We start from the raw sequence: 24,100 nt of genomic DNA on the forward strand, positions 1-24,100 counted from the left end.
CCAGCAGACAGAGACGACGCACCAGATCGATTCGATTCGATTCCATGCATTTCCTCAGAGCAAAAAACCAGTTTTTTCCATTTGTTTGGCTTCGATTCCGTTTCGTCTCCGAGCAGCCAGCCAGCCGGCCGGCGAAAAACGAAGCATACAGCAAAGAGAGAGAGAGAGCGAGCAGACAAACAAAAGTAAACAATAAACGGTGAGAGCACAACAAAGGCTGAAAGAACAGATTACTTCATGCTCCAAGGGGGAGCCAGCCGAAGACGAACGAGAGACAATCGGGTCGGATCGAATCGGACACGAAGAGACCCCGCGACTCGTGCGAGAGATTAAGGTTTCTTCTGGGAACGGATCGGATCGGATCTGGGGTCGGTCTCGAGGAAAACTTCTCGCTGCAGTGACATCACTTGCTCGCGAGGAGCCATCCAGTGCGGTTGGATGGGCTCTCTGAAAGAAATACCAAAATAAAACGAACCGAAAACCGAACCAAAAGATAAGAAAGTGAAAATCGACAAGACAAGAGTGAAACCGGAAGCAGGGTCTTTGGAAAGGATTCTCCTTATCGCCAGCCCAAGAATGGGGCTACCAGTGCCTGTGGGTGTGGCCCTGTGCCTCCTGCTAGCAATAGCCCAGTGCCAGGCGGAGCTAACGCCTCCGTACTTCAACTTGGCCACGGGCCGCAAGATCTTTGCCACTGCCACATGCGGCGAGGACACCGATGGACCCGAGCTCTACTGCAAGCTGGTGGGCGCCAATACGGAAAATGATCACATTGATTACTCGGTCATCCAAGGACAGGTACGACAAGGGACAGCGCCACCAACGCCCCAAACACAAAAAAAGAATGGTTTTTTTTCATGGGTATACATACAAGATCGTGTGTGTGCCCCATGTGTTGCACGTTGGACTCTAAAAATACTCTGGAACTGGAACTCTGTGGATTTTTCTAACATGTGTGTCTTTGATCTTTGCCATTCCTGCAGGTCTGCGATGTGTGTGATCCGAATGTGCCGGACAAGAATCATCCGCCAGAGAACGCCATCGATGGCACCGAGGCCTGGTGGCAGAGTCCGCCCCTGTCCCGAGGCATGAAATACAATGAAGTCGATTTGACCATCAATTTTGAACAGGTAAGGCCAATGGCAGCACCACCAGAAGAAAACGCACAAAAGAAAGGACAGCGAGAGAGAGAGCGACAGAGGCAGAGGCAGAGGCAGAGAGGGAGAATGCAACTTGTTTTTCGGGGTTTCAGGTTCCTCTTTGTAACGTGTGTTGGCTCTTGTCTCGTAAAATTTCGAAATCAATTTTTAATGGGTTTCCACTTCGACACACGACAGCAGAAATCGCCTAAAAGCAAAAGAGTCCGAACCCCAATGAAATGTTTTGCTGATGTCTGGATGTTCTGGAGCTAGGGAGTTTTTTCGTGGGGTTATCAGCGGAGTATAGTTTTCTATATAGGCCATATATACTCGTACATACATATGTGTGTATATAGAGCAGAGCAGAGATAGAGATATTTACTCGTTCATTTGAATGAATGAAGGGAGTCTCGGCTTACATGTTGCTCGCTTCTGTTCGCTTAGAGCATTGACTCTTTTTTGTGTTTTTGTGTTTTTGTTTCTGAGGCGATAAGCACATGGGCATGGAATCCAGCATGGAATCCGCAGCATGCTGCGACACTCGAGAACGAGAATTGGGAGCACCAGAAAGAAGTCTGCTTATCGCCGGGGCAGCGACTAGCAGCCTGCTAGAAGCTACATACAGCGGCTTATCTTCTTGAAAGAAATGTCTCAAATGTACTCGTATATATAGTCTGTATATGTAGTGTTCCCTGAGGTCAAATCCATGTGGCAGCGGAAGTGGGATACGATACGCATGTGGACATGTGGGGGCAAGGCAAGGGTTTTCTTCCATCATCTCTCATCATAGAATAATTGCTCCAGAACATGATCTCATCTTCCGTTGCGGGGGCAGGCATTCATTTGCGAGAATGCACTTGGCACTTCTGTGCAGTTTCCCCAACCAGAGAATGCCATGTCTGTAGCTACATATGTACTTATATTGTACATGGTTTATATTTAGCTGACTGGGCTTTTTCGGTTGATTTGGAGCTTCGTTTAGGGGCGAACATGTGGCGTGGGGCGTAATTATGCTGTGGCGAAGATCTCTCTGCACTCAGGCAAGCATTTCAATGAACTGCCTTCAGAGAATATCAGAAATCTAAACAAATCAAAGAACATATGTACATATGTATGTATGTACATGCATGCGTGTGTGTCTGTGATCCGTTTGTATGTTTTTCGGTCTCCCTTTTCAATTGAAACCAAATTGAAAAGCAAATAAAGGCCCAAAGAAAACCAAATAAACGCCCGAGACCGAATGTTTGGAGTTCCTCCCCAGTGATCTCATGCTCCCAAGCTACCAGTGGCCTCTGTCTGTATCTGTGAGACACATACGAATGTATCTGAATGATAAATTTCAATGAATTTGTTTGCTTCCCCTTGCTCGTGCCCGTTCCTTGCAGGAATTCCATGTCGCCTACCTATTCATTCGCATGGGAAACTCGCCACGTCCTGGTCTGTGGACGCTGGAGAAGTCGGTGGATTACGGCAAGACCTGGACGCCATGGCAGCATTTCTCGGACACGCCCGCCGATTGCGAGACGTACTTCGGCAAGGACACGTACAAGCCGATCTCGCGCGACGACGATGTCATCTGCACCACGGAGTACTCGAAGATTGTGCCGCTGGAGAACGGAGAGATTCCCGTGATGCTGCTGAACGAGCGTCCGAGCAGCACGAACTACTTTAATTCGACGGTGCTGCAGGAGTGGACCCGTGCCACGAATGTGAGGATACGTCTGCTGCGCACCAAGAATCTGCTTGGACACTTGATGTCCGTCGCGCGGCAGGACCCCACGGTGACGCGTCGCTACTTCTATTCGATCAAGGACATCTCCATCGGTGGGCGCTGCATGTGCAACGGCCATGCGGACACCTGCGACGTGAAGGACCCTAAGAGTGCGGTGCGAATACTCGCCTGCCGCTGCCAGCATCACACCTGCGGCATCCAGTGCAACGAATGTTGTCCCGGCTTCGAGCAGAAGAAGTGGCGCCAGAACACCAATGCGCGACCCTTCAATTGCGAGCGTAAGTACACGATGTGTGGTCTGAACGAATGATTAATGATTCCCCCTTCCCCTTTCCCTTTCGTTTGGTTAGCCTGCAATTGCCACGGCCACAGCACGGAATGCAAATACGACGAGGATGTGAACCGGAAGGGTCTGTCGTTGGACATCCACGGCCACTACGATGGCGGTGGCGTGTGCCAGAACTGTCAGCACAATACCGTCGGCATCAACTGCAACAAATGCAAGCCAAAGTACTACCGACCCAAGGGCAAGCACTGGAACGACACGGACGTCTGCAGTCGTAAGTGGGGCGACGACGACGACGACGAATGCAACCCCATGAATGGTCTTTTGATTTTCGCTCTCTCTCTCGTTCTCCACAGCCTGCCAGTGCGACTTCTTCTACTCGACGGGCCACTGCGAGGAGGAAACCGGAAACTGCGAGTGCCGCGCCGCCTTCCAGCCGCCCAACTGCGATTCCTGCGCCTACGGCTACTACGGCTATCCGAACTGTCGCGAGTGCGAGTGCAATCTGAACGGAACGAACGGCTATCACTGCGAGGCGGAGAGCGGACAGCAGTGCCCCTGCAAGATCAACTTCGCGGGCTCCTACTGCAAGCAGTGCGCCGAGGGCTACTACGGGTTTCCCGAGTGCAAGGCCTGCGAGTGCAATCAGATTGGATCCATCACGAACGACTGCAATGTGACCACCGGCGAGTGCAAGTGCTTGACCAACTTTGGGGGCGATAACTGCGAGAGATGCAAGCACGGATACTACAACTATCCCGCCTGCTCGTGTGAGTAGGGCTTCCGCGGAGCGGAAGCGAAGCTTCTATCCGTTGCATGTCCATGATGCACTGTTTCTTGTTCTCTATTCAGACTGCGATTGCGACAATCAGGGCACCGAATCGGAGATATGCAACAAGCAGTCGGGACAGTGCATCTGTCGCGAGGGCTTTGGCGGTCCCAGGTGCGACCAGTGCCTGCCCGGCTTCTACAATTATCCCGACTGCAAGCCCTGCAACTGCTCGAGCACCGGCAGCTCTGCCATCACCTGCGACAACACGGGCAAATGCAACTGCTTGAATAACTTTGCTGGGAAGCAGTGCACCCTCTGCAGTGCCGGATACTACAGCTATCCGGATTGTTTGCGTGAGTTTTGACGGGCGTGCAGGTATGGCTAGAGGCGGTTCTAATGTGGGAGGGTCTTCGTTTTCAGCCTGCCATTGCGACTCGCATGGCTCCCAGGGCGTCACGTGCAATGCCGATGGCCAGTGCCTCTGCCAGCCGAACTTTGATGGCCGTCAGTGCGACTCGTGCAAGGAGAGCTTCTACAACTTCCCCAGCTGCGAGGACTGCAACTGTGACCCTGCGGGCGTGATAGACAAATTCGCTGGCTGCGGATCGGTGCCCGTGGGAGAGCTGTGCAAGTGCAAGGAGCGCGTCTCCGGACGCATCTGCGACGAGTGCAAGCCCCTGTACTGGAATCTGAACATCAGCAATCCCGACGGCTGCGAGAACTGCGATTGCTGGACAGACGGCACCATCTCCGGACTGGATACGTGCGCCTCAAAGTCCGGCCAATGCCCGTGCAAGCCCCACACCCAGGGACGGCGCTGCAAGGAGTGCCGCGATGGCACCTTCGACCTGGACAGCTCCTCGCTGTTTGGCTGCAAGGACTGCCAGTGCGATGTGGGTGGCTCGTGGGCCAGTGTCTGCGACAAGACGAGCGGCCAGTGCAAGTGCCATCCCCGAGTCACGGGCCGCGCCTGCACCCAGCCCCTGACCACACACTACTTCCCGACGCTCCACCAGTTCCAGTACGAGTACGAGGACGGGGCCCTGCCATCGGGCACCCAAGTGCGCTACGATTACGATGAACAGAAGTTCCCGGGATTCAGCAGCAAGGGCTACGTGGTGTTCAACACGATACAGAACGAAGTGCGCAACGAGCTGACGGTGTTCAAGTCCTCTCTGTATCGCATCGTCCTGCGCTATGTGAATCCCAACGATGAGAACGTGACAGCCACCATACTCATACAGTCGGACAATCCCCAGGAAGTGGATCAGAAGTAAGGCATCAGAAAGACCTCTATGGGGAAATATCCTGTAATATCTGTAATTTCGCATCTTTTCACAGCGTAAAGGTCCTCCTGCAACCGACAAAGCAGCCGCAATTTGTCACCGTATCCGGACCCAAGGGCCTCAAGCCCTCTGCCATTGTGCTGGATCCCGGCCCACGCTACGTCTTCACCACGAAAGCCAGCAAGAATGTGATGCTCGACTACTTTGTGCTCCTGCCCGCTGCCTACTACGAGGCCTCCATTCTCACGCGACAGATCTCGAATCCCTGCGAACTGGGCAACATGGAGCTGTGCCGCCACTACAAGTACGCCTCCGTGGAGGTCTTTGAGCCCGCGAGCGTGCCTTTCCTCATCGGATCCAATGGCAAGGCGGCCAAGCCCGCCGAAGTGTACAGCGACCCAGAGCATCTGCAGATCGTGAGCCATGTGGGAGATGTGCCAGTGCTCAGCCGATCCCAGCCAGAGCTCAATTACATCGTGGATGTGCCACATAGCGGGCGCTACATCTTCGTGATTGATTACATCAGCCACAGGAACTTCACGAACACGTACTACGTGAATCTGCGACTGAAGAACGATCCGGACTCGGAGACGTCTGTGCTCCTGTATCCCTGCCTGTATTCCACGGTCTGCCGCACTTCGGTGAACGACGATGGCCTGGAGAAGAGCTTCTACATCAACAAGGAGGATCTGCAGCCAGTAACCATCTATGTGAGTGCCACTTAACACTTAATCTCTCCGCAGAAATTCACCCATAAGTCCCGCGCCCGTTTCAGGCTGATATCTCGGATGAATATCGCGTGCCCATCATTTCGGTCACTGCCATTCCTGTGGAGCAATGGTCCATTGATTACATCAACCCCAGTCCCGTCTGCGTGATCCACAACCAGCAGTGCTCAACGCCCAAGTTTGTGTCGGTGCCAGATTCCAAGAAGATTGAATTCGAAACGGACCATGAGGATCGCATTGCCACGAACAAGCCCCCGTACGCGGTGCTCGATGAACGCGTTAAGCTCGTGCACTTGGACAGCAAGCAGGAGGGAACCATTGTGATAGAGTAAGTGCACCTCTAATCAACAGATATTCGTCTCTTCCTTGCAGGAATGCATATATTTAATGGGTTTTGAGGGGGGTTTTTACTGCTACTTGAACTCTTTCTGTTTGAATTCCGCTTTGAAATCGATTGGCCCGCCTATCGATCTATGTGGGGCGCGTGCGATAGTGCCCATCGATAGCTGGCTTCAGGCTATGTTTATTGGGGATATTCTATGTATAATTCTAGAAGCTAGATAAATAATATTCTAATGATGCTCCCACAGTTCGAAGGTCGCCGAGCCTGACCGATATGTGATTCTGGTGAAGTACTACCAGCCGGATAATCCCAAATATCAGGTTTACTTCACCTTAACGGCAGCCAAAAACCAATACGATGGACACTTCGACATCCAGCACTGTCCCTCGAGCTCCGGCTGCCGAGGCGTGATCCGTCCTGGCGGGGAATACGACTGGTTTGACATTGACGATGAGTTCCATTTCACAATTACGGTAAGAAGTGCCTTCTTCCTCGCCGGAAAGTGCTCTTGTTTGAACTCCACTGAAACCCGTTACAGAACGATCGTCCGCAAGGCGTTTGGCTGGACTATCTGGTCGTGGTGCCACTCAAGCAGTACAACGAGGATCTCTTGGTGGAGGAAACCTTCGACCAGACAAAGGAATTCATCAAGAACTGCGGGCACGACGACTTCCACATCACGCACAACGCCAGCGAGTTCTGCAAGAAGGCCGTGTTCTCGGTGACGGCGGACTACAACAGCGGGGCATTGGCCTGCAACTGCGATTATGCGGGATCCACGAGCTTCGAGTGTCGTCCGTTTGGGGGGCAGTGCCAGTGCAAGCCGAATGTGATTGAGAGGCAGTGCGGCACCTGCCGCAGCCGCTACTACGGTTTCCCCGACTGCAAGCCCTGCGAGTGCCCCACCAGTGCCATGTGCGAGCCGACCACAGGAGAGTGCATGTGCCCCCCGAATGTGATCGGGGATCTGTGCGAGAAGTGCGCCCCGAACACGTACGGCTTCCATCAGGTGATCGGCTGCGAGGAGTGCAATTGCAACTATCTAGGCATTGCCAATGGCAACACACAGTGCGACATGTTCAACGGCACCTGCGAGTGCCGCGACAACATCGAGGGGCGGGCCTGCGACGTGTGCGCCCATGGCTACTACCAGTTCCCGCGCTGCGACCAGTGCTCGTGCCACACGCCGGGCACAGAGCTGGAGGTCTGCGACAAGATCGACGGCAGCTGCTTCTGCAAGAAGAATGTCGTGGGACGCGACTGCGATCAGTGTGTGGACGGGACGTACAATCTGCAGGACAGCAATCCCGATGGCTGCACCACGTGCTTCTGCTTCGGCAAGACCTCGCGCTGCGACAGCGCCTATCTGAGGGTCTACAATGTCAGTCTGCTGCGTCAGGTGTCCATCAGTACGGCGGAGTTCAACCACAACAACAAGACAATCGAATTCGAGCTCTGGGCCGTGACCCCCGAGGAGCTGCAGCTGAACGAGACGACGCTCCAGGCGGACTTCACCTCCCGCGAGGTGAGCGACGAGCGTCCCGCGTACTTCGGGGTCCTCGACTACCTCCTCAACCAGAACAGTCACATCTCCTCTTATGGCGGGGATCTGGCGTACACGCTGCACTTCACCTCCGGCTTCGATGGCAAATCGATAGTCGCACCCGATGTGATCCTGATGGGAAAGGATAAGGTCTTGGTGCACCAAAGCTACGAGCAGCCGAGCAGGAATATGCCCTTCACCAATCGCCTGCAGATGGTCGAGTCGAACTTCCAGACGCACGCCGGAAAGACCGTCTCCCGGGCGGACTTTATGATGGTTCTGCGCGACCTGAAGGCCATCTACATCCGGGCCAACTACTGGGAACAGACGCTCGTCACGCACATCTCGGATGTGTACCTGTCGCTGGCGGACGAGGATGCCGATGGCACAGCGGAATATCAGTTCCTGGCCGTCGAGCGATGCTCCTGCCCGCCGGGATATGTGGGCCATTCGTGCGAGGACTGCGCGCCCGGCTACTATCGTGACCCGAACGGACCCTACGGCGGCTACTGCATCCCCTGCGAGTGCAACGGCCACTCGGAGACCTGCGACTGTGCCACGGGCATCTGCACGGGCTGCCAGCACGGCACCCAGGGCGAGCACTGCGAGGATTGCGTGTCGGGATACTATGGGAACGCCACCAATGGCACGCCCATCGACTGCATGATCTGCGCCTGTCCCCTGCCCTTCGATTCGAACAACTTTGCCACCAGCTGCGAGATCTCCGAGTCGGGCAATGAGATCCATTGCGAGTGCCGTCCCGGCTATACGGGACCCCGCTGCGAGTCCTGTGCGAATGGCTTCTACGGGAATCCCGAGAACGTGGGCGATGTGTGCAAGCCCTGCGATTGCTCTGGCAACATCAATCCCGAGGATCAGGGCTCCTGTGACACGCGCACGGGCGAGTGCCTGCGCTGCCTGAACAACACGTTTGGGGCCGCTTGCAACCTGTGTGCGCCCGGCTTCTACGGGGACGCCGTGAAGCTGAAGAACTGCCAGAGCTGCGACTGCGACGATCTGGGCACCCTCGAATGCGATCCCTTCGTGGGCAAGTGCACCTGCCACGAGAACGTCATCGGCGAGCGCTGCGATCGCTGCAAGGCCGATCACTACGGCTTCGAGTCGGGCCTGGGGTGCCGCGCCTGCGACTGCGGCGCCGCCTCGAACTCCACGCAGTGCGACGCCCACACGGGACACTGTGCCTGCAAGCCGGGCGTGACGGGCCGCCAGTGCGATCGGTGTGCAGTGGATCACTGGAAGTACCAGAAGGAGGGCTGCACCCCATGCAACTGCAATCAGGGATATTCGCGGGGCTTCGGCTGCAATCCGAACACGGGCAAGTGCCAGTGCCTCCCAGGAGTGATTGGCGATCGGTGCGATGCGTGCCCCAATCGGTGGGTGCTCATCAAGGACGAGGGCTGCCAGGAGTGCAACAATTGCCATCACGCGCTCCTCGATGTCACCGACAAAATGCGCTACCAGATCGACAGTGTCCTGGCGGACTTTGGCAGCGTGACGCTCGCCTTCTTCACCAGCCAAAAGCTCAACTACTACGACAGTCTGGCGGATGAGCTGGCACCGAAAATCAAGGCCTTGGATCCCACCAGCGTGGACCTGAATCCATCGAAGAAGTCGAACAGCGATCTGGAGGCAGACGCGAAGTCCTACGCAAAGCAAGTGAATCAAACGCTGGCGAACGCCTTGGACATACGCGATAGGTCGAGCAGCACTTTGGGGAATATAACCAGCGCCTACGACGAGGCACTGAAGAGTGCGGACCAGGCCAGAGAGGCCATTGCTGCCGTGGAGGCGCTGTCCAAGAATCTCGAGACAGCGGCCAGCACGAAGATCGATGCGGCCCTGGAGCAGGCACAGCATATCCTGGGACAGATTAACGACACCCAGATCCAGTTGGTGGCCAACGAGCAGGTGCTGGAGAAGTCGCGTCTGCTGTACGATGAGGTGGACGCCCTGGTGCAACCGATCAAGGAGCAGAACAGGAGCTTGAATGCCCTGAAGAACGACATTGGGGAGTTTAGCGACAAGCTCGAGGATCTGTTCAACTGGAGCGACCAATCGGAGACCCAGTCCGCGGAAGTGGAGCGCCTGAACGTCGTCAATAAGCAGTCGTTCGACAACTCCAAATTCGCCACCGTCTCGGAGCAGCAGCAGGAGGCGGAAACGAACATCCAGGACGCCGGGAACTACCTCATCAACGGGGACCTCACACTCAACCAGATTGGCCAGAAGCTGGACAACCTGCGCGATGCCCTCGAGGAGCTGAAGTCCGTCAACAAGAATGTGGACGAGGATCTGCCCTTGCGCGACGAACAGCACCAGGAGGCGGAGCAGCTGACGGCCCAGGCGGAGATGAGGGCCGCAGAGCTGGCCATCAAGGCCCAGGATCTGGCTGAACAGTACACGGACATGACGGCCCACGCTGAGCCCGCCATCAAGGCAGCCACCGCCTACTCGGGCATTGTGGAGGCCGTGGATGCGGGCCAGCAGTTCAGCCAGGATGCCATCACCGCTGCGGGCAATGCCACACAGATCACCGACGGCATCGAAGAGCGGGCGGGCCAGGCGTACTCCGAGTCGGCGGATCTCCTGCAGAAGGCACGCCAATCCCTGCAGAAGGTGCAGGACGATCTGGAGCCGCGACTGAACAGCTCCGGGGGCAAGGTGCAGCAGATCTCGCAGCGGAACAATGCGACGGAGCAGCAGCTGAAGGACATCAACATATTGATTGCCCAGCTGCCGGCGGCGGCGCAGCGGGACATGTGGAAGAGCTCGAATGCGAATGCCAGCGATGCCCTGGAGATCCTCAAGAATGTCCTCGAAATCCTTGAGCCTGTGAGCGCACAGACGCCCAAGGAGCTGGAGAAGGCGCACAACATCAATCGGGATCTGGACTTGACCAACAAGGACATCTCGCAGGCCAACAATCAGCTGGATAATGTCGAAGGGTCCGTCTCGAAGCTCGTGGAGCTGGCGGAGGACGTGGAGGATCAGCAGCAGCGCGTGGCCACCCAAACGCTGCAGCTCGGCCAGGACATTGAGAACCTCAAGCGGCAGGTGGAGACGGCCCGCCAGATGGCCAACAACATCAAGGTGGGCGTCAAGTTCCGCCCGAGCACCGTCCTAGAGCTGAAGACCCCCGAGAAGGCCAAGCTCCTGGCCACTCGCACGAATCTGTCGACCTTCTTCCGCACCAACGAAAAGTCGGGCTTCCTGTTCTTCCTGGGCAACGACAACGCCACGGCGCAGAAGAACAAGGACTTTGTGGCCGTGGAGATTGTCAATGGCTACCCGATACTAACCATCGATCTGGGCAACGGACCGCAGCGCATCACCAACGACAAGTACGTGTCGGATGGGAAGTGGTACCAGGCCGTGGTTGATCGCGTGGGCTCCGTGGCGAAGCTAACGATTCGCGAACAGCTGCCGAACGGAGAGGTTGTGGAGCACCAGAGCGATCCCAAGCAGCTGGAGGGATCCCAGAACATACTGCATGTGGACCGCAATAGTCGCCTGTTCGTGGGCGGCTATCCGGCTGCCCCAGACTTTGCGGCGCCCGAGGACATCACCGCCAACTACTTCAATGGCGACATCGAGGATCTGCGCATCGGTGACGAGAACGTGGGCCTCTGGAACTTTGTCTACGGCGAGGATAATGCCGAGGGAGTTCGCGAGCGGGATGTCCTGCTCGAGAAGAAGAAACCGGTGACGGGGCTGCGCTTCAAGGGCAAGGGATTCGTCCAACTGAATGCCACGTACAACTTCAAGAGCCGATCGACCATCAAATTCAACTTCAAGGCCGACAAGGACAGCAGCAACGGGCTGCTCTTCTTCTACGGCCGCGACAAGCACTACATGTCCATTGAGCTGGTGGACGGGGCCGTTTTCTTCAACATTAAGCTCGGCAACGGCGGCGTCTCCTCGGGCAGCAGCAATCGCTACAACGACAACAAGTGGCACACGGTGGAGGCTGGGCGGGACGGGCGCACGGGCCTGCTCAAAGTCGACGATATCCTGCTCTTCCATGAGACAGCGCCCGCGGAGGCCGACGAGGAGCTGCCGAAGCTGCGGCGCATGTACTTCGGTGGATATCCGCGACGATTCAACAACTCGGAGATTGTCCGGCAAAACTTTGATGGCTGCATCGATGATGTGATCATCTCCGGCATTGTGGTGGATCTCACGGAGTACGTGAATGGCACGGGCGTGGAGGAGGGCTGTCCCGAGCGGTTCTCCACTGTCCTGTCCTTTGCCCCGAACGAGTATGGGTTCCTGCGCTCCCACAACATCTCGTCCGACAATAATCTGCATTTGAATCTGCGCTTCAAGACCCTCCAGCCGAAGGGCATCCTCTTCTACGCCACAAACAATGACCAGAGCTCTGCCATTGGCCTCACACTGGACGATGGCTATCTGAAGCTGAGGAGCCAAGGCAGCGAACTGGTCATCGATCAGCGGCCCTTCAACGACGGCGAAGATCACGTGGTCACAGTGCAGCATAATGCCGGGGAGCTGCGTCTCTCAGTGGATGATGAAGAGGAGGAACGGTAGGTTATCTCTGGTGGGAATCTCTGCTTCGTTGAAATCTAATCTGTGCTTTTTTCCTTCAGACTGGGCTCCCCAGAGCCCCTGCAGATCGAGGCGGGTGATATATTCTTCGGGGGTCTCCCAGACAACTACCAAACACCGAGGGGTGCCCTCTCGACACTGGCGTACTTTGTGGGCTGCATCAGCGATGTCACCGTCAACGACGAGATCATTAATTTTGCCAACAGTGCGGAGAAGAAGAATGGCAACATCAATGGCTGTCCACCCGATATACTAGGTAAGTGCTTGAGCTGATTGACGCTAATTGACGCTGATTGAAGCTGATCCCTGACGATATTCATGTGTGTTGTTTTGTGTCCTTCCTGGCAGCCTACGAGCCGGATCTGCTGCCCAACTACTATCCAAGTGGCGCCAATGAGCTGGAACCGCCATCGCCGGGCAGGATAACGACACACAAGCCCCTGGCCACATCGGCTCCAACCACGACGAGCACTACCACGACCACGACCACCACCACAACTGCTACTCCTGCCACAATCACTAGCACAACGGTCCGGCCGACACCAGCAGAAGCAGCAGAAATAGTGCCACAGAAAACACTGACCACTCGACCCACACCGAAGATGAATCAACCGAGCGACAAGCGCTGCAAACTCCCAGTGGAACCCAACTATGATGTGGATTTCGAGACGGCTGGCTACCGCTTCTACTCGCTAAGGGAACAGCGGCTGGAGATCAACTCCCTGCCGGTGAAACTGAAGAGCCATCACGATGTGAGCATCTCCTTCCGCACAGAGCATCCGAATGGACTCCTGTTCTATGCGAGCAGCAAGCAGAAGGATGACTTTGTAGCAGTGTATCTGCTGGATGGGCGGGTGACCTATCAGCTGAGAGTGGGCGCTGGCTTGACGGCGAACATTACCAGTGAGGCGGAGCTGAACGACGGCAAGTGGCACACGGTGGAGATTGTGCGCACTGCTCCACGGGTGAGCCTGATCATCGATCAGACGATGCAGCCGGGCTCGGTGGAGGTTAGCCAGGAGCGCAGCCCCCCTGTGTTCTCCGTCGAGATGCCCATCTTTGTGGGCGGCATAACGAAGTTTGTGGAGTCGGAGCTGAGGCGACACACGTACTTTGGGGGCAACACTTCGTACTTCAATGGCTGCCTGACGGACATCAAGTTCGATGGCGTGGCCCTGGAGACGGAGCCCACAAAGTACTCGGTGGTGCCATGCTCCGAGCAGGTGGAGCGGGGAGTGTTCTTCCACAGCAGCTCCAACCAAACAACGCCGCCGTACGTGAAGCTCTTCGAGCGCTTCACCGTTGGCGCCGAGATGGCCATCAGCTTTGATTTCCGTCCCCGAGAGCCGAACGGTCTGGTCTTTTCGGTGCACGGCAAGAACTCCTACGCCATTCTTGAGCTGGTGGACAACGAACTCTTCTTCACCGTCAAATCGGATGCAAAGAGCACTCTCGTGACCAATTTCACGCTGCCCGCCAACGAGAGCTTCTGCGATGGCAAGACACGCCACGTGCAGGCCATCAAATCGAAGTTTGTCATCAACATAGCCGTGGACTTTGTCAGCTCCAATCCGGCAGTGGGCAACGAGTCCTCTGCCCTGACCAAGACGAATCGTCCCTTGTTCATGGGCGGACACCATGCCTTCCAGAAGGCGCCGGGCATCAAGACGAAGAAGACCTTCAAGGGATGCATCAGCAACGTGGAAATCAACAAGAAAGCGATTCGAATTACGCCGAACATGATCGCTGGCGACATTTGGCAGGGCTACTGTCCTCTCAACTAGAGGAACAAAGAGAGTGAGCAGTGGAAGAGACCCTCGAGGGTGAAGGACCCTCGCAAAATTCTAAAAGGACAAACGATTTTGGATTCTATAAAATAAGAAACTATGCCCAATGGACAATGGAGTGAAAGTTGACGAAACACGCAATCGATGGACAACGAAACGAACAAATTACCAAAACGAACAAACACAATCGACAGGCAAACGTAGGGCCTGGGGCTCCTGCAGTTACTTGGAACCTCAGCACATCTGCCAGTCGTATAAGCAATGTAGATTCTAAGCTCTTTCTTTGTGCCAATTTTTATCAGAACTTATACATATATGTTAATTGCTTTGTATTTTTCAATTCTTTGAGAGAGCACCACCAAAGATTGTGGAACGCATACAGAGCCGAATGAACAGCTTACGCTCTCATTCTCTTCGTTAGCCTTCCCCCTGGTAATCTACAATCTTCGCCATAGCTCTCTCTCTCTCTCTCTTTTGCACTTGTATTTTGCCTTTGAAATCAACTAAATAAATATTAGAATCATTAAATATCCAATTAAAACAGCAACGCGGCATGCTTTTTGAATTTCGGATCAGAAAAAGCTGAAAAAGAGCGGGAACGAGCCTTGTGAGCCCACACTTGTGCCCGAAATCAAAAGGCTATAGGGCTATGCAAGCTATAAGTATACCCTGGAGAAGAACAAAGCTAATGAAAACGAAGTACAAGGTGACTTCTTCTGTGCCCCCGAAGTGGATATCTTTCGGCGTGCTTGCAGATAGAAGGACAGCAATCCCAGCTACGACATCAGGACAGTATGAGTATGAGTATCGATTATCTGCTGCATGTGGTGCGTCCACAGCGGCACCTATTTCCTATTTTAATCATTTTTAAACCCACTGAAAACGGTATTTGGTTTCTTTTAGTAAAGACGGAAGCTGGGCAGTAGAGTAATCGGTTATTCCTTCAATTCAGACTGCATTCAGTTAAATATAAATGGTGTTTGACAAATTTATCTATCTCTGTCTCTCTCTCTTTCATTTCTCACACCAACACCAGCTTGTCTCGCTTCCCTACGGCAGACCGTGCACACTGCACGAGGAATAGTGTATGTGAGAGAGAGAGAGAGAGGGAAAAAGATATAGTAGTAAGCGGGTAAGCGGGTGGATGGCGTAGCGTAGCCACCAAAATTGCATTTGTTCCTGGCTTGTGGCTATAAAATTCATCCGATCTGATGCATCGATTCGGCAGACTTTTCTCTATGATTCTGCATTTTCGGTTTTCTTGTATCTTTAAAATTATGAGTAGCATTGATTTTCGTTCTTTGTGTCAATGCTTGGCATGCATTTCATTGTTTCATTCACGAGCAATCAAAAATCTCCGAGCAAGGGGAGCAATTGGAAGCAGGACACGCCCTCGAAGGCGGAGTAAAACATTGTATCTTTTTGTTGATGGTAATGTTATACATACATATTTATTCAGATATAGTATATATAGTTTCTCAATTATCGACGAATCATTAAATGGAGTTTACAGTATAGCAAATATTTTGAAAAACCAGAAAGAGGACTTCTTTCCAGTTTTTCCGAATATTTGCAACATGTGTATAGAGGGCATCGGATCGGATCATATATCCAGTATATATGTATATTTATGTGTACTTTAATTTACTTAGAAATGTTGCAGATCAGATCTATTATTAGAGAGGTGGGGGAAATAGAGTAAAAACAAAATCTATTTAAGTCGGAAATTCAAATTTTTTTTCTTAACCGCAGCTGAATTTTGTAATACACGTACATTTTGTAATTGAGAAAACAAACATGCGATTTACGATCCTTTTTAGGATCTGCAAAAAATTATCCTTTCTTTGATTCTGAACTCCATTCTCTGTTCTGTTCTTTTGTTCTTATTTGTAGTTGTTGAATTTTCTTGTCCTAATTTTTGACCTAACACATTTCGTGGTGAAAAATCATAGAACAAAATCCTATGCTGCATATTTTTCTTTATAAATATATTATATTCATATGTATATATGTATATGTTTATGAATGTGTGTGTGTGTGTGTGTATTCAATGTGTGTGTGTGTGTGTTGATTCCTATTTTGTTTTTGTTTTTGTTTTGTTTTATTTTAGTTACTGCTTAAACGCTAATCACTAAGATCACCCGAGAGAGATACAAACGCACGCGAACGCGACCGGATTCCGCGATGAATCCGGTTTAAGGTACAACGAAATCACGATTTTTAGTTTCATTTAGTTTTGCAATTGGTTTATTTTGTATTATTATTAATAGTTTTCAAGTATTTTTTTCATTATTATTTGGGACTCGGGGGCGAAAGTCCCTTATTTTTTAGACTTTTTTGCTGTTTAGTTTTAGTTTGAGTTTAACGCGACGCGAACGAACGACCCGAAGTTACATTATTATCACACGTTCCCCCTGGTTTTTGTTTTTTTTTTTTTTTTCTCGAAACGAAATAAAAAATTAACACAAACTTAAACGAAGTTTGCATTTAATTACATAATACTATTACTTAGATTTACTTGGTTTACTCATCATCTATCTCCTTAATCTTTTTGTTTTATTCTGACTGAGTTTTGGTTTTAGTTTCTCTATTCTCCTCTTTTTTTTGTTTTTTTTTTTTGTTTTCATTTGTTCCGCGACAATTTCAAAGACTTTTGTTTCCATTTAGTAGTACATTGTTTTTACACCCTAATCATCGAATAATTGTAAAAAAAATACAAATTTCTGTACAATATAAATGATTATTTGGGAAAGAGGATCTTACGCAAAAGACGAAAGCCTATACAATACAAAATGAAAGCAAAAGTTTTCGATAAAAATTATATGTAGTACTCGTATAATGATAATTTTAATTACACTTGTCCCTATACAACGCAAACAAATTATATAATAATACTTTAAAAAGTGATCAGTCAATTGTTTTGTATTCAGTTATTCAGATCGCACAAAAACAACAAATTATTATACTCAACGAAATCCTAATCTCAATTTTCTTCCTTTTTTTTCTCTCTTTAAAATAAACAAAAATCTATAATTTTGTAAATAAATATCATCCGTAGTAATGTTTGTGTGTGTGTTTGTGTGTCTGTGTGTGTGTGTGTGTGTGTAGTGTATAAGTAAATTTTTGTATCTGTAACAGTTGCATTTTGTATTGTATTATTGTAATCCTTGTATTATTTGATTTTTGTTTTTCCTTTTTGGTTTACCCGACGAGATACGATACCACGCACGTGACGACTGACGATTGACCGATTACCGATTACCGATTACGATTTTACGAACGAACGGACGAGAGCGACGAGAATACGCGAACGCGAAGAACCCGAAACGCGACGATTTTTTGGTTTTTATTATCATTATTATCCATGAAAGTGTTGGGTTTCAATTGTGAAATATAAATCGTTTGTTGATGTATGCTGTTTGTCTTTGAACGGATTTGTTTTTCTTAATCTTTTTTGTTTTGTTTGAACATCAGTCTTTATTTTGATTTGTAAGAGTTTTGGTTTAGCTGAATCTTTTCCACGTATGTATATTCATTTGCAATTTCTATTCACTTTGATTTCACAATTAGCCCAACGCTTTCAGTTAACGTTTATAGTTTAACGCGACACGAGATACGACGATCGATTTGATTTTTGTTTGTATTATTATTATATTCATGAATTACCGAATGGGGAAAACACCCGTGTGTCTACCCATTATTAATTTCCCTATTTCGCTTGGGGCTGATTCTGAGTGTATTGTTGGATTGTTGGGCTGTTGGGCGGTTGGGCGGTTGGGTTGTTGGGTTGAATATGTTCTATAGCACTTGGATCCGGTTAAGTACGTCCGGAACACATAATTTCATCTATGGATATACTTTTGTTGTTTTCTATTGATACTTGATCTAAACAGACGGACAGGAGAGGACAGGACAGGACAGGACAGGACAGACTGCCTAAAGAAGCTCTTGGCCAGATCTAGGATCTGCTAATCTTTTTTTCCTTTTTCTTTTTTTGTTTTTGTTTTTTTTTTTTGGATATATGCATGCATGCTGGATATCTAGCTCAATCTCTATAAGATATATCGATATAGTATATGTGGTTATGCATATGGTTATGTGGTTTTATGTGTGTTTTTTTCTTTTCTTTTGCTGTTTTCAATTTCAATTAATTAACGTAACATTCGAACAGCATCGAATCGGATAACTTAGGGCTGTGTTAAAGATTAAGACGAAGCCATGAACGTTGCTACGACGCATGCTTGTACATAATTGTCTAGTTTTAGAACTCTGTCTCCTGTCTGCTCCGCTCTGCTCTGCTCTGCTCTGCATTCCGCTGGCTGATGTGGGCTGCTTAGATGTTGTACATGGTGACCAGGCGCTCGGCCAGTGTTGTCGGGAATTGTTCCACAAATCTACGCCAATTTTCCTCACCCACCTGTGTCTTGAAGCCATGGAGAATCTATGGGAGGCGTTTACTCAATTAGCATCATTTCTAAGGTTTTTTTTTTCATTTCAAGGGAGCGCCCGCCCCTTACCTTCTGGATCATCTGGTGCAGATCTTGTGGTGGATTCACCCACGAGGCAATGGCATCGCAGAAGAATATGAAGTCGGGCACCACGCCAGCTGGATTCACCGTGATCATATTACACATGCCACGAAAGGCCGAGTCCTTCTCATCATTGTCCCGGATGTGTCGCAACGATGTGCACCTGTATACCGAATGGTTTCGGGTGGAAAGATCAATGTAAAATCAAGAGATTTAGTAATTTTAGAACGGGCACTGGCATTGGTATTGGTATTCTTATTGGGGCAGCGACCCGCAGGCGAAAGTTCAAATGTAAACGTTTGAAATTCCAGTCAATTTGTGAGGCGACAGGCGAGAGGCGAGAGGCGAGTGGGGGAGTACAAATGATAGATGAAGTGTGTGTTACTGGTGGGATTGTTTGATTTTGATTGATTGATTGGTTGTTTCAGTGTTAAGCTCAATTTACGGTAAGGCGATAGGTAGAGGAAAAGAAAGCATAATCTAGTTGAATTGAATAAAACGTGTTACACACCACTGTCGCACAAATTCGGGCAAATAAGGAGCCACTTCAACCGGGCACACATAACCTAGACGACCGATTGTTATTGCTAAAATGAACAGAAAACAAAAGTGGAAATCAGAAAATCATATATTAACTAGAAATAAATCAATAATTAACACAGATATTTAGATTCGATTCGATTGATAGTACACACTCAAATTGATATATAAATTATCGTATTTCTTAGAATATCTATATCTATGCATGTGGTACGGGTATGTGAATGGATTTCGGTTCGTTTTGATTGTTCGTTTTGAGACAGAAAATAAGACAGAAACAAATGTTCAAATATTCCACATACACACATACATACAGAGATATATGTTAAATAAATATCATTGATACACATATACATGTGTTCATATACATACACACATATATGAGCATATATATACACATATATATATATTTAAACAGCAGCTTCTCTTTTGAAATCAATGACGAGCCTCCTCGAACCACTCACCTGTGTTCTCCAGCAGTGTCTTGGGCGTATTCGGGCGATTGATTATAACGAACAGATCGCTGAGTACAAGATGTATGTACTGCTTTGTTTCCTCGCCTGCAAATCGATCAAAAATTAATCTTCGTTTGTTCCGCGCTCTACTCGACCCGAGATTGGGCCATCGAAACCAAACCAACCATTTAATTATGCAAGTAAAAAGCCCCCAAAACTCACCCAATTTCATGCATATCTCTCCTATGGCCCATGTGGCATTATTGCACACCGAAATGAAGTCGGGATTCAGATTTTGGCCCAAAATGGGAAAGAACTCGGCCATAAAGGGATGCACGTGGGGGAAACAGGCCTTGGTTAGATCCCCCAGCAGTGCAAACGACGATTGGCGCACCTTAAAGAACGATTTGCTAATGAGATACAATCCAAGAAAAGGCCCAAAAAGTGACCCACCTCTGGGAGCACATCTTGCATGCACTGATAGAGCAGATGCATGATGTTGCTGTTCGCCACCAGTGTCTCAATGTGACGATCCAGGCCCTCGGCGAGGCCCGACAGCAGATCCAATGCCACAATCATGCGCTCCTTGTCCGGATGATCGAATGTCTGGCTCTGTTTGCACAGCTACAAGTACAGGCTAAAGTAAAATCAGAGATTTTGGCAATGAAAACACACGCACCATTTCCTGGTTAATAGTCTGCTCAATCAGGGATATGCAGCGTCTGTACACCGGATCGCAGTAGGGCAGAAAGCCGGATTGCAGGGCTGTGGCAATGCTCGAGAGGCATTCTAGGAGTGGGAACAGGTCCTTGTCATCGTCCTTCAGCAGATTCCACTTGTCGATCAGAGGCGGCATCAGAATGTCAATGTACTGCGACTTATTGAGATGATGGCCCACCGAGTCGGCCAGGGTGCCTACGGCATCGTACAGGATCAGCAGATTCTTGTGCTGGTACTTGGAGAAGGCAAAGACGAGCGTCTTGAGGATGTACTCCAGATAGGGGACCAGCTCCGTGCAGGCCTCCTCCTCGAGGGTAGCAAAGGCCGAACAGGCGGCCTCCTGCACGCGCTTGTTCGAGTCGAGGATGCGCTTGAGCAGCTCCTCCATCAGGGGCTTCAAGTATTGATCGTGCGGCTGGTTGACCACCCAATTGGCGTACCGCGAGAGCGTCCAGCAGGTGATGGAGCGCACCAGGGCCTTCTTGTCGGACAGACAGCTGATGAGGTACGGAATCAGCTCCGGCAAATGTTGAATCATTCCCTGCATGCAGCCCTCGGCAATGGCGCCCAGGGCCAGGACGCCACTCTCCTTGATCACCCACTCCTGGTGGAAGAGCGTCTCCTTCAGGATGGGCAGCACAATGGGCAGACAATCCTCGCGGAACACATTCGCCAGGACGTCCAGAGCGGCCGCACTGCACTTACGCAGATTCCACTCCGATAGAGAGCTGTCATCGTCCAGGCCATCATCGTAATCCTCGTCGTCATCCTCGCCGGCGGCACCGGCCTGGCCGCCGCCCGCCTCCTGGCCGCTCTTGATTGTGTGTGTGCGGGACTTGTGGAATCGTGGGCGTATATCCTCCTCGCGATCCGGCACCATGTCATCCTCCTCCACATTTCCCTTGAGCAGGATAATATCAATCTCCGAGTACCTCATGCCGCGCACCAGTATGGGCGCCAGCTGCGCCAGATAGGGGGCCAAAACATCTTTGCAGATACTCTGTTCGGCGAGCGACAACCAAAACTCAGATGCCTCCAGGGCCACACCTTCATCGGAGTCTTGGGTGCGCAGCAGCATGTACTAAAACGGAGATGGTGGTTAAAGGTGGCCAAACGATTGCCTACATTGTTGGGGAACTTACCTCGATTATCTGCGACATGTGCGGCATCAATCGATCCATGCGCACCTCGAGCAGCATGACGAGTCCGTGGCAAACGTTCTTGCGCACCTCGTGATCCTCATCGGACGACAAGTGAAACAGATTCTCAATGAAGGAGTCGATGTTGATCATCAGCGCCTGAGAGCGATTAATGATGAATTGATTGATGCAAGCGATGGCATGGGAACGGATCTTGGGGCTGGTGTGCTTGAAGTACTGCAAGAACTTGGGAATCATCACGTTCAGGGGTCTGTTCAGGGCAGCCGAGTCCAGGATCTCGGCGGAATCTTCGCATATCTTCTGCAGAGCACTGAATGCACCCTCGCACACATTGAAGTCTGGATTATCGAGCATCTCACAGAGCGACGGCAGCAACTGGGGCCAGTTGTGCAAGCCTCCATTGCTGGCAATCGTCGTGATCAGTATGCCAACTGTGGCCCGAATCAGGGGCGAGGTATCGCCCACAGCCTGCAGGCATTCGTGTTTGATATACTCGACGATCTCCGGCTGCAGAGTGCTGCCGTGCATGCGGATGTTGTTCTTTAGGATTAGGCCGCTCAGCGACCGTGTCGGCTCGTCTTCTGTTTTTAGTTTTGTCAGCACGTAGATGAGATAATTGTTGAAGTCTGGATACCGATTGAATTCCTCCAGTTTCTACAGCACGAAATACAACGCATAGAAATTAATAATCAAAAGGTTCCTCCTTTCCCCTGTTGAATTTGCGGAGAGCTCTCACCATTTGTACGGCCATTTGGGTCGCTGTGTCCGGGGATTGAGATTCTTTCAAGATCGCAATGATCTGCTGCAGACCGTCTCCTTGTGGTTCCCACGTCATTGTGCAGCTCTTCTAAAAATGCACACAAACTTGAATTTTCGAATTTTAATTCTAATTCGGCGGCAAGTTGAATGCCCTCTCGAAAGGGTAGGACGGACGGATGGACGGACGCACGGACGGATGGATGGACAGAGAGACACTTTGTTCGAGGCCACACTCCCCTACACATTCGCACATTCACAAACACACACACCCTCGCGCTCACAGACACTGTGTGCAAACTCGCGCAGATGCACATGTATTTTGCAGTACATATGTGCATATAATATTTACATCATCTGCAAATTGCCCTAATCGCATTTATTTTAAGTATCTCGCCCGATTGTTGCCTCCCTGCGGTGGTTTTTTACATGCGTGCGAGCGAAAGAAATACTTTTGGTGGGCGCACAAGCACAAGCCACACAAAAATTTCCTTCAGGAGCACCCGCCTATCACCGCCATGTTCTAGCACGGTATTTCACAACGGAAAACACTATATAGGACATTAGATGTGGTTTAATTAACCACCTTCCACTTACTGTTTATAATAGCGGTATGCGTTAAAACCAATTCACTCGAAAAGTACTTGAACTTTTTCTATAAATTTCTCTTTTTTCGCCTTTTCTTTGCACAATTATCAGGGTTGTGTGGGATATCGATTGGTTTTGCTATTGCCACTGAATATTCGTGGCGCGAATATTTATATTTTTGGGAATGTGTTGAGAACTAACTATTTTAATGTATGGTTTATCATGGAATACTTGTCCTGTCGAATGTCAAAAGGATTTTATATATTGTATAAATTGTTGCTCCTAATATGGTCACACTTAGGGGTGGCAACGGTCTCCATAGAGAGGTTATCGAATAATCGCAGCTTCAACCCTAGCACCAATTTTGTTTTGGTTTGAGGCCAGACAAAAGACATTAATTTTAAATTTAATTTTTAAAGGTATACTTAAGAACAAGGGATACAGAAACTTCCATACGCAGGTTTTTGAATTTTTGCTATCTCAAAACGTGCTTCCGTGCATCATTTATTCCAACGGACTTCATTTAAATCCTTGTTGTTTATTCACTTTCAAACCTTCACTTTCAAATTTCTATTTGGCGCTCTCTTCAAATCGGTTCAGGCTCTCTTCGATCGGACATAGATTGGAACTGCATTTCCCAACCAGTGCAAAGGTTGTCGGCAAAAATAGATCTAGGTATTCAAGGCTGAACCACTTTAAAAGCCAACATTGTTTACTTGGTATTGAAAAGTTACTTTAATATGTATTTGATATACACCACATATAATATATCCAACATTAATGGAAACGGTTTGTAACTAAAACGGTTTTGAATCCGAAACGACGCTATTTTTGCTTTCGACCAATAAAAATCGTCAAAAACGTATTGCAAAAATTTGCAGCAAATATTAATTTGATGGCCCGATTCATGTGCCCAGAAAACGAGTATTCATGTCCCGCAACATGGGCAACATTCTGCTTAACCTAGGGAAAAGGATATTATAGAATTGAGAAAATGTTTGTCATCCCAGGCTCCGTAGGTATCAGGATCGAAATAAATATATACAAGATACTAATAATGTACTTGAATATGTCTAAAGAATATCAATTTGAGAAAATGTCTTTATAAATTACGTTATATCTTCATATAAAATTATCGAAATAGGGTGT

The 24,100-nt window shown here is 49.9% G+C and overlaps 2 protein-coding genes across 3 annotated transcripts; one reads left to right on the forward strand and one right to left on the reverse strand.

The window, feature by feature from the left end:
- The first annotated feature begins 330 nt into the window (after window positions 1-330).
- On the forward strand, window positions 331-14,750 carry LanA (laminin subunit alpha). The gene is made up of 13 exons (XM_001354183.4): window positions 331-798; window positions 984-1,130; window positions 2,525-3,149; window positions 3,222-3,431; window positions 3,514-3,927; window positions 4,010-4,282; window positions 4,350-5,202; window positions 5,271-5,925; window positions 5,991-6,271; window positions 6,534-6,759; window positions 6,825-12,394; window positions 12,458-12,672; window positions 12,765-14,750. Exons 1-13 carry the CDS (start codon window positions 577-579, stop codon window positions 14,198-14,200), a joined length of 11,127 nt encoding a protein of 3,708 aa, XP_001354219.3. The 5' UTR covers window positions 331-576; the 3' UTR covers window positions 14,201-14,750.
- A 1,547-nt stretch (window positions 14,751-16,297) lies between these two features.
- Window positions 16,298-23,232, reverse strand: LOC4814091 (transportin-1-like). Of its 2 annotated transcripts, XM_015186935.2 has the most exons (10): window positions 22,961-23,232; window positions 22,344-22,454; window positions 21,590-22,261; window positions 20,407-21,528; window positions 20,181-20,351; window positions 19,950-20,121; window positions 19,737-19,832; window positions 19,244-19,319; window positions 18,721-18,895; window positions 18,281-18,644 (listed from the first exon to the last, which is right to left on the reverse strand). In XM_015186935.2, the coding sequence occupies exons 2-10, from the start codon at window positions 22,440-22,442 to the stop codon at window positions 18,537-18,539; spliced, it is 2,691 nt and encodes an 896-aa protein (XP_015042421.1). In that variant the 5' UTR covers window positions 22,443-22,454; window positions 22,961-23,232; the 3' UTR covers window positions 18,281-18,536. The 2 variants fall into 2 exon arrangements, with proteins under 2 accessions (XP_033237973.1, XP_015042421.1); XM_033382082.1 differs by lacking the exon at window positions 22,961-23,232 and having other exon boundaries at window positions 16,298-18,644.
- Window positions 23,233-24,100: the final 868 nt, after the last annotated feature.

Source organism: Drosophila pseudoobscura, chromosome X (assembly GCF_009870125.1).
Source record: "Drosophila pseudoobscura strain MV-25-SWS-2005 chromosome X, UCI_Dpse_MV25, whole genome shotgun sequence".
NCBI classification, from domain to species: Eukaryota; Metazoa; Arthropoda; class Insecta; order Diptera; family Drosophilidae; genus Drosophila; species Drosophila pseudoobscura.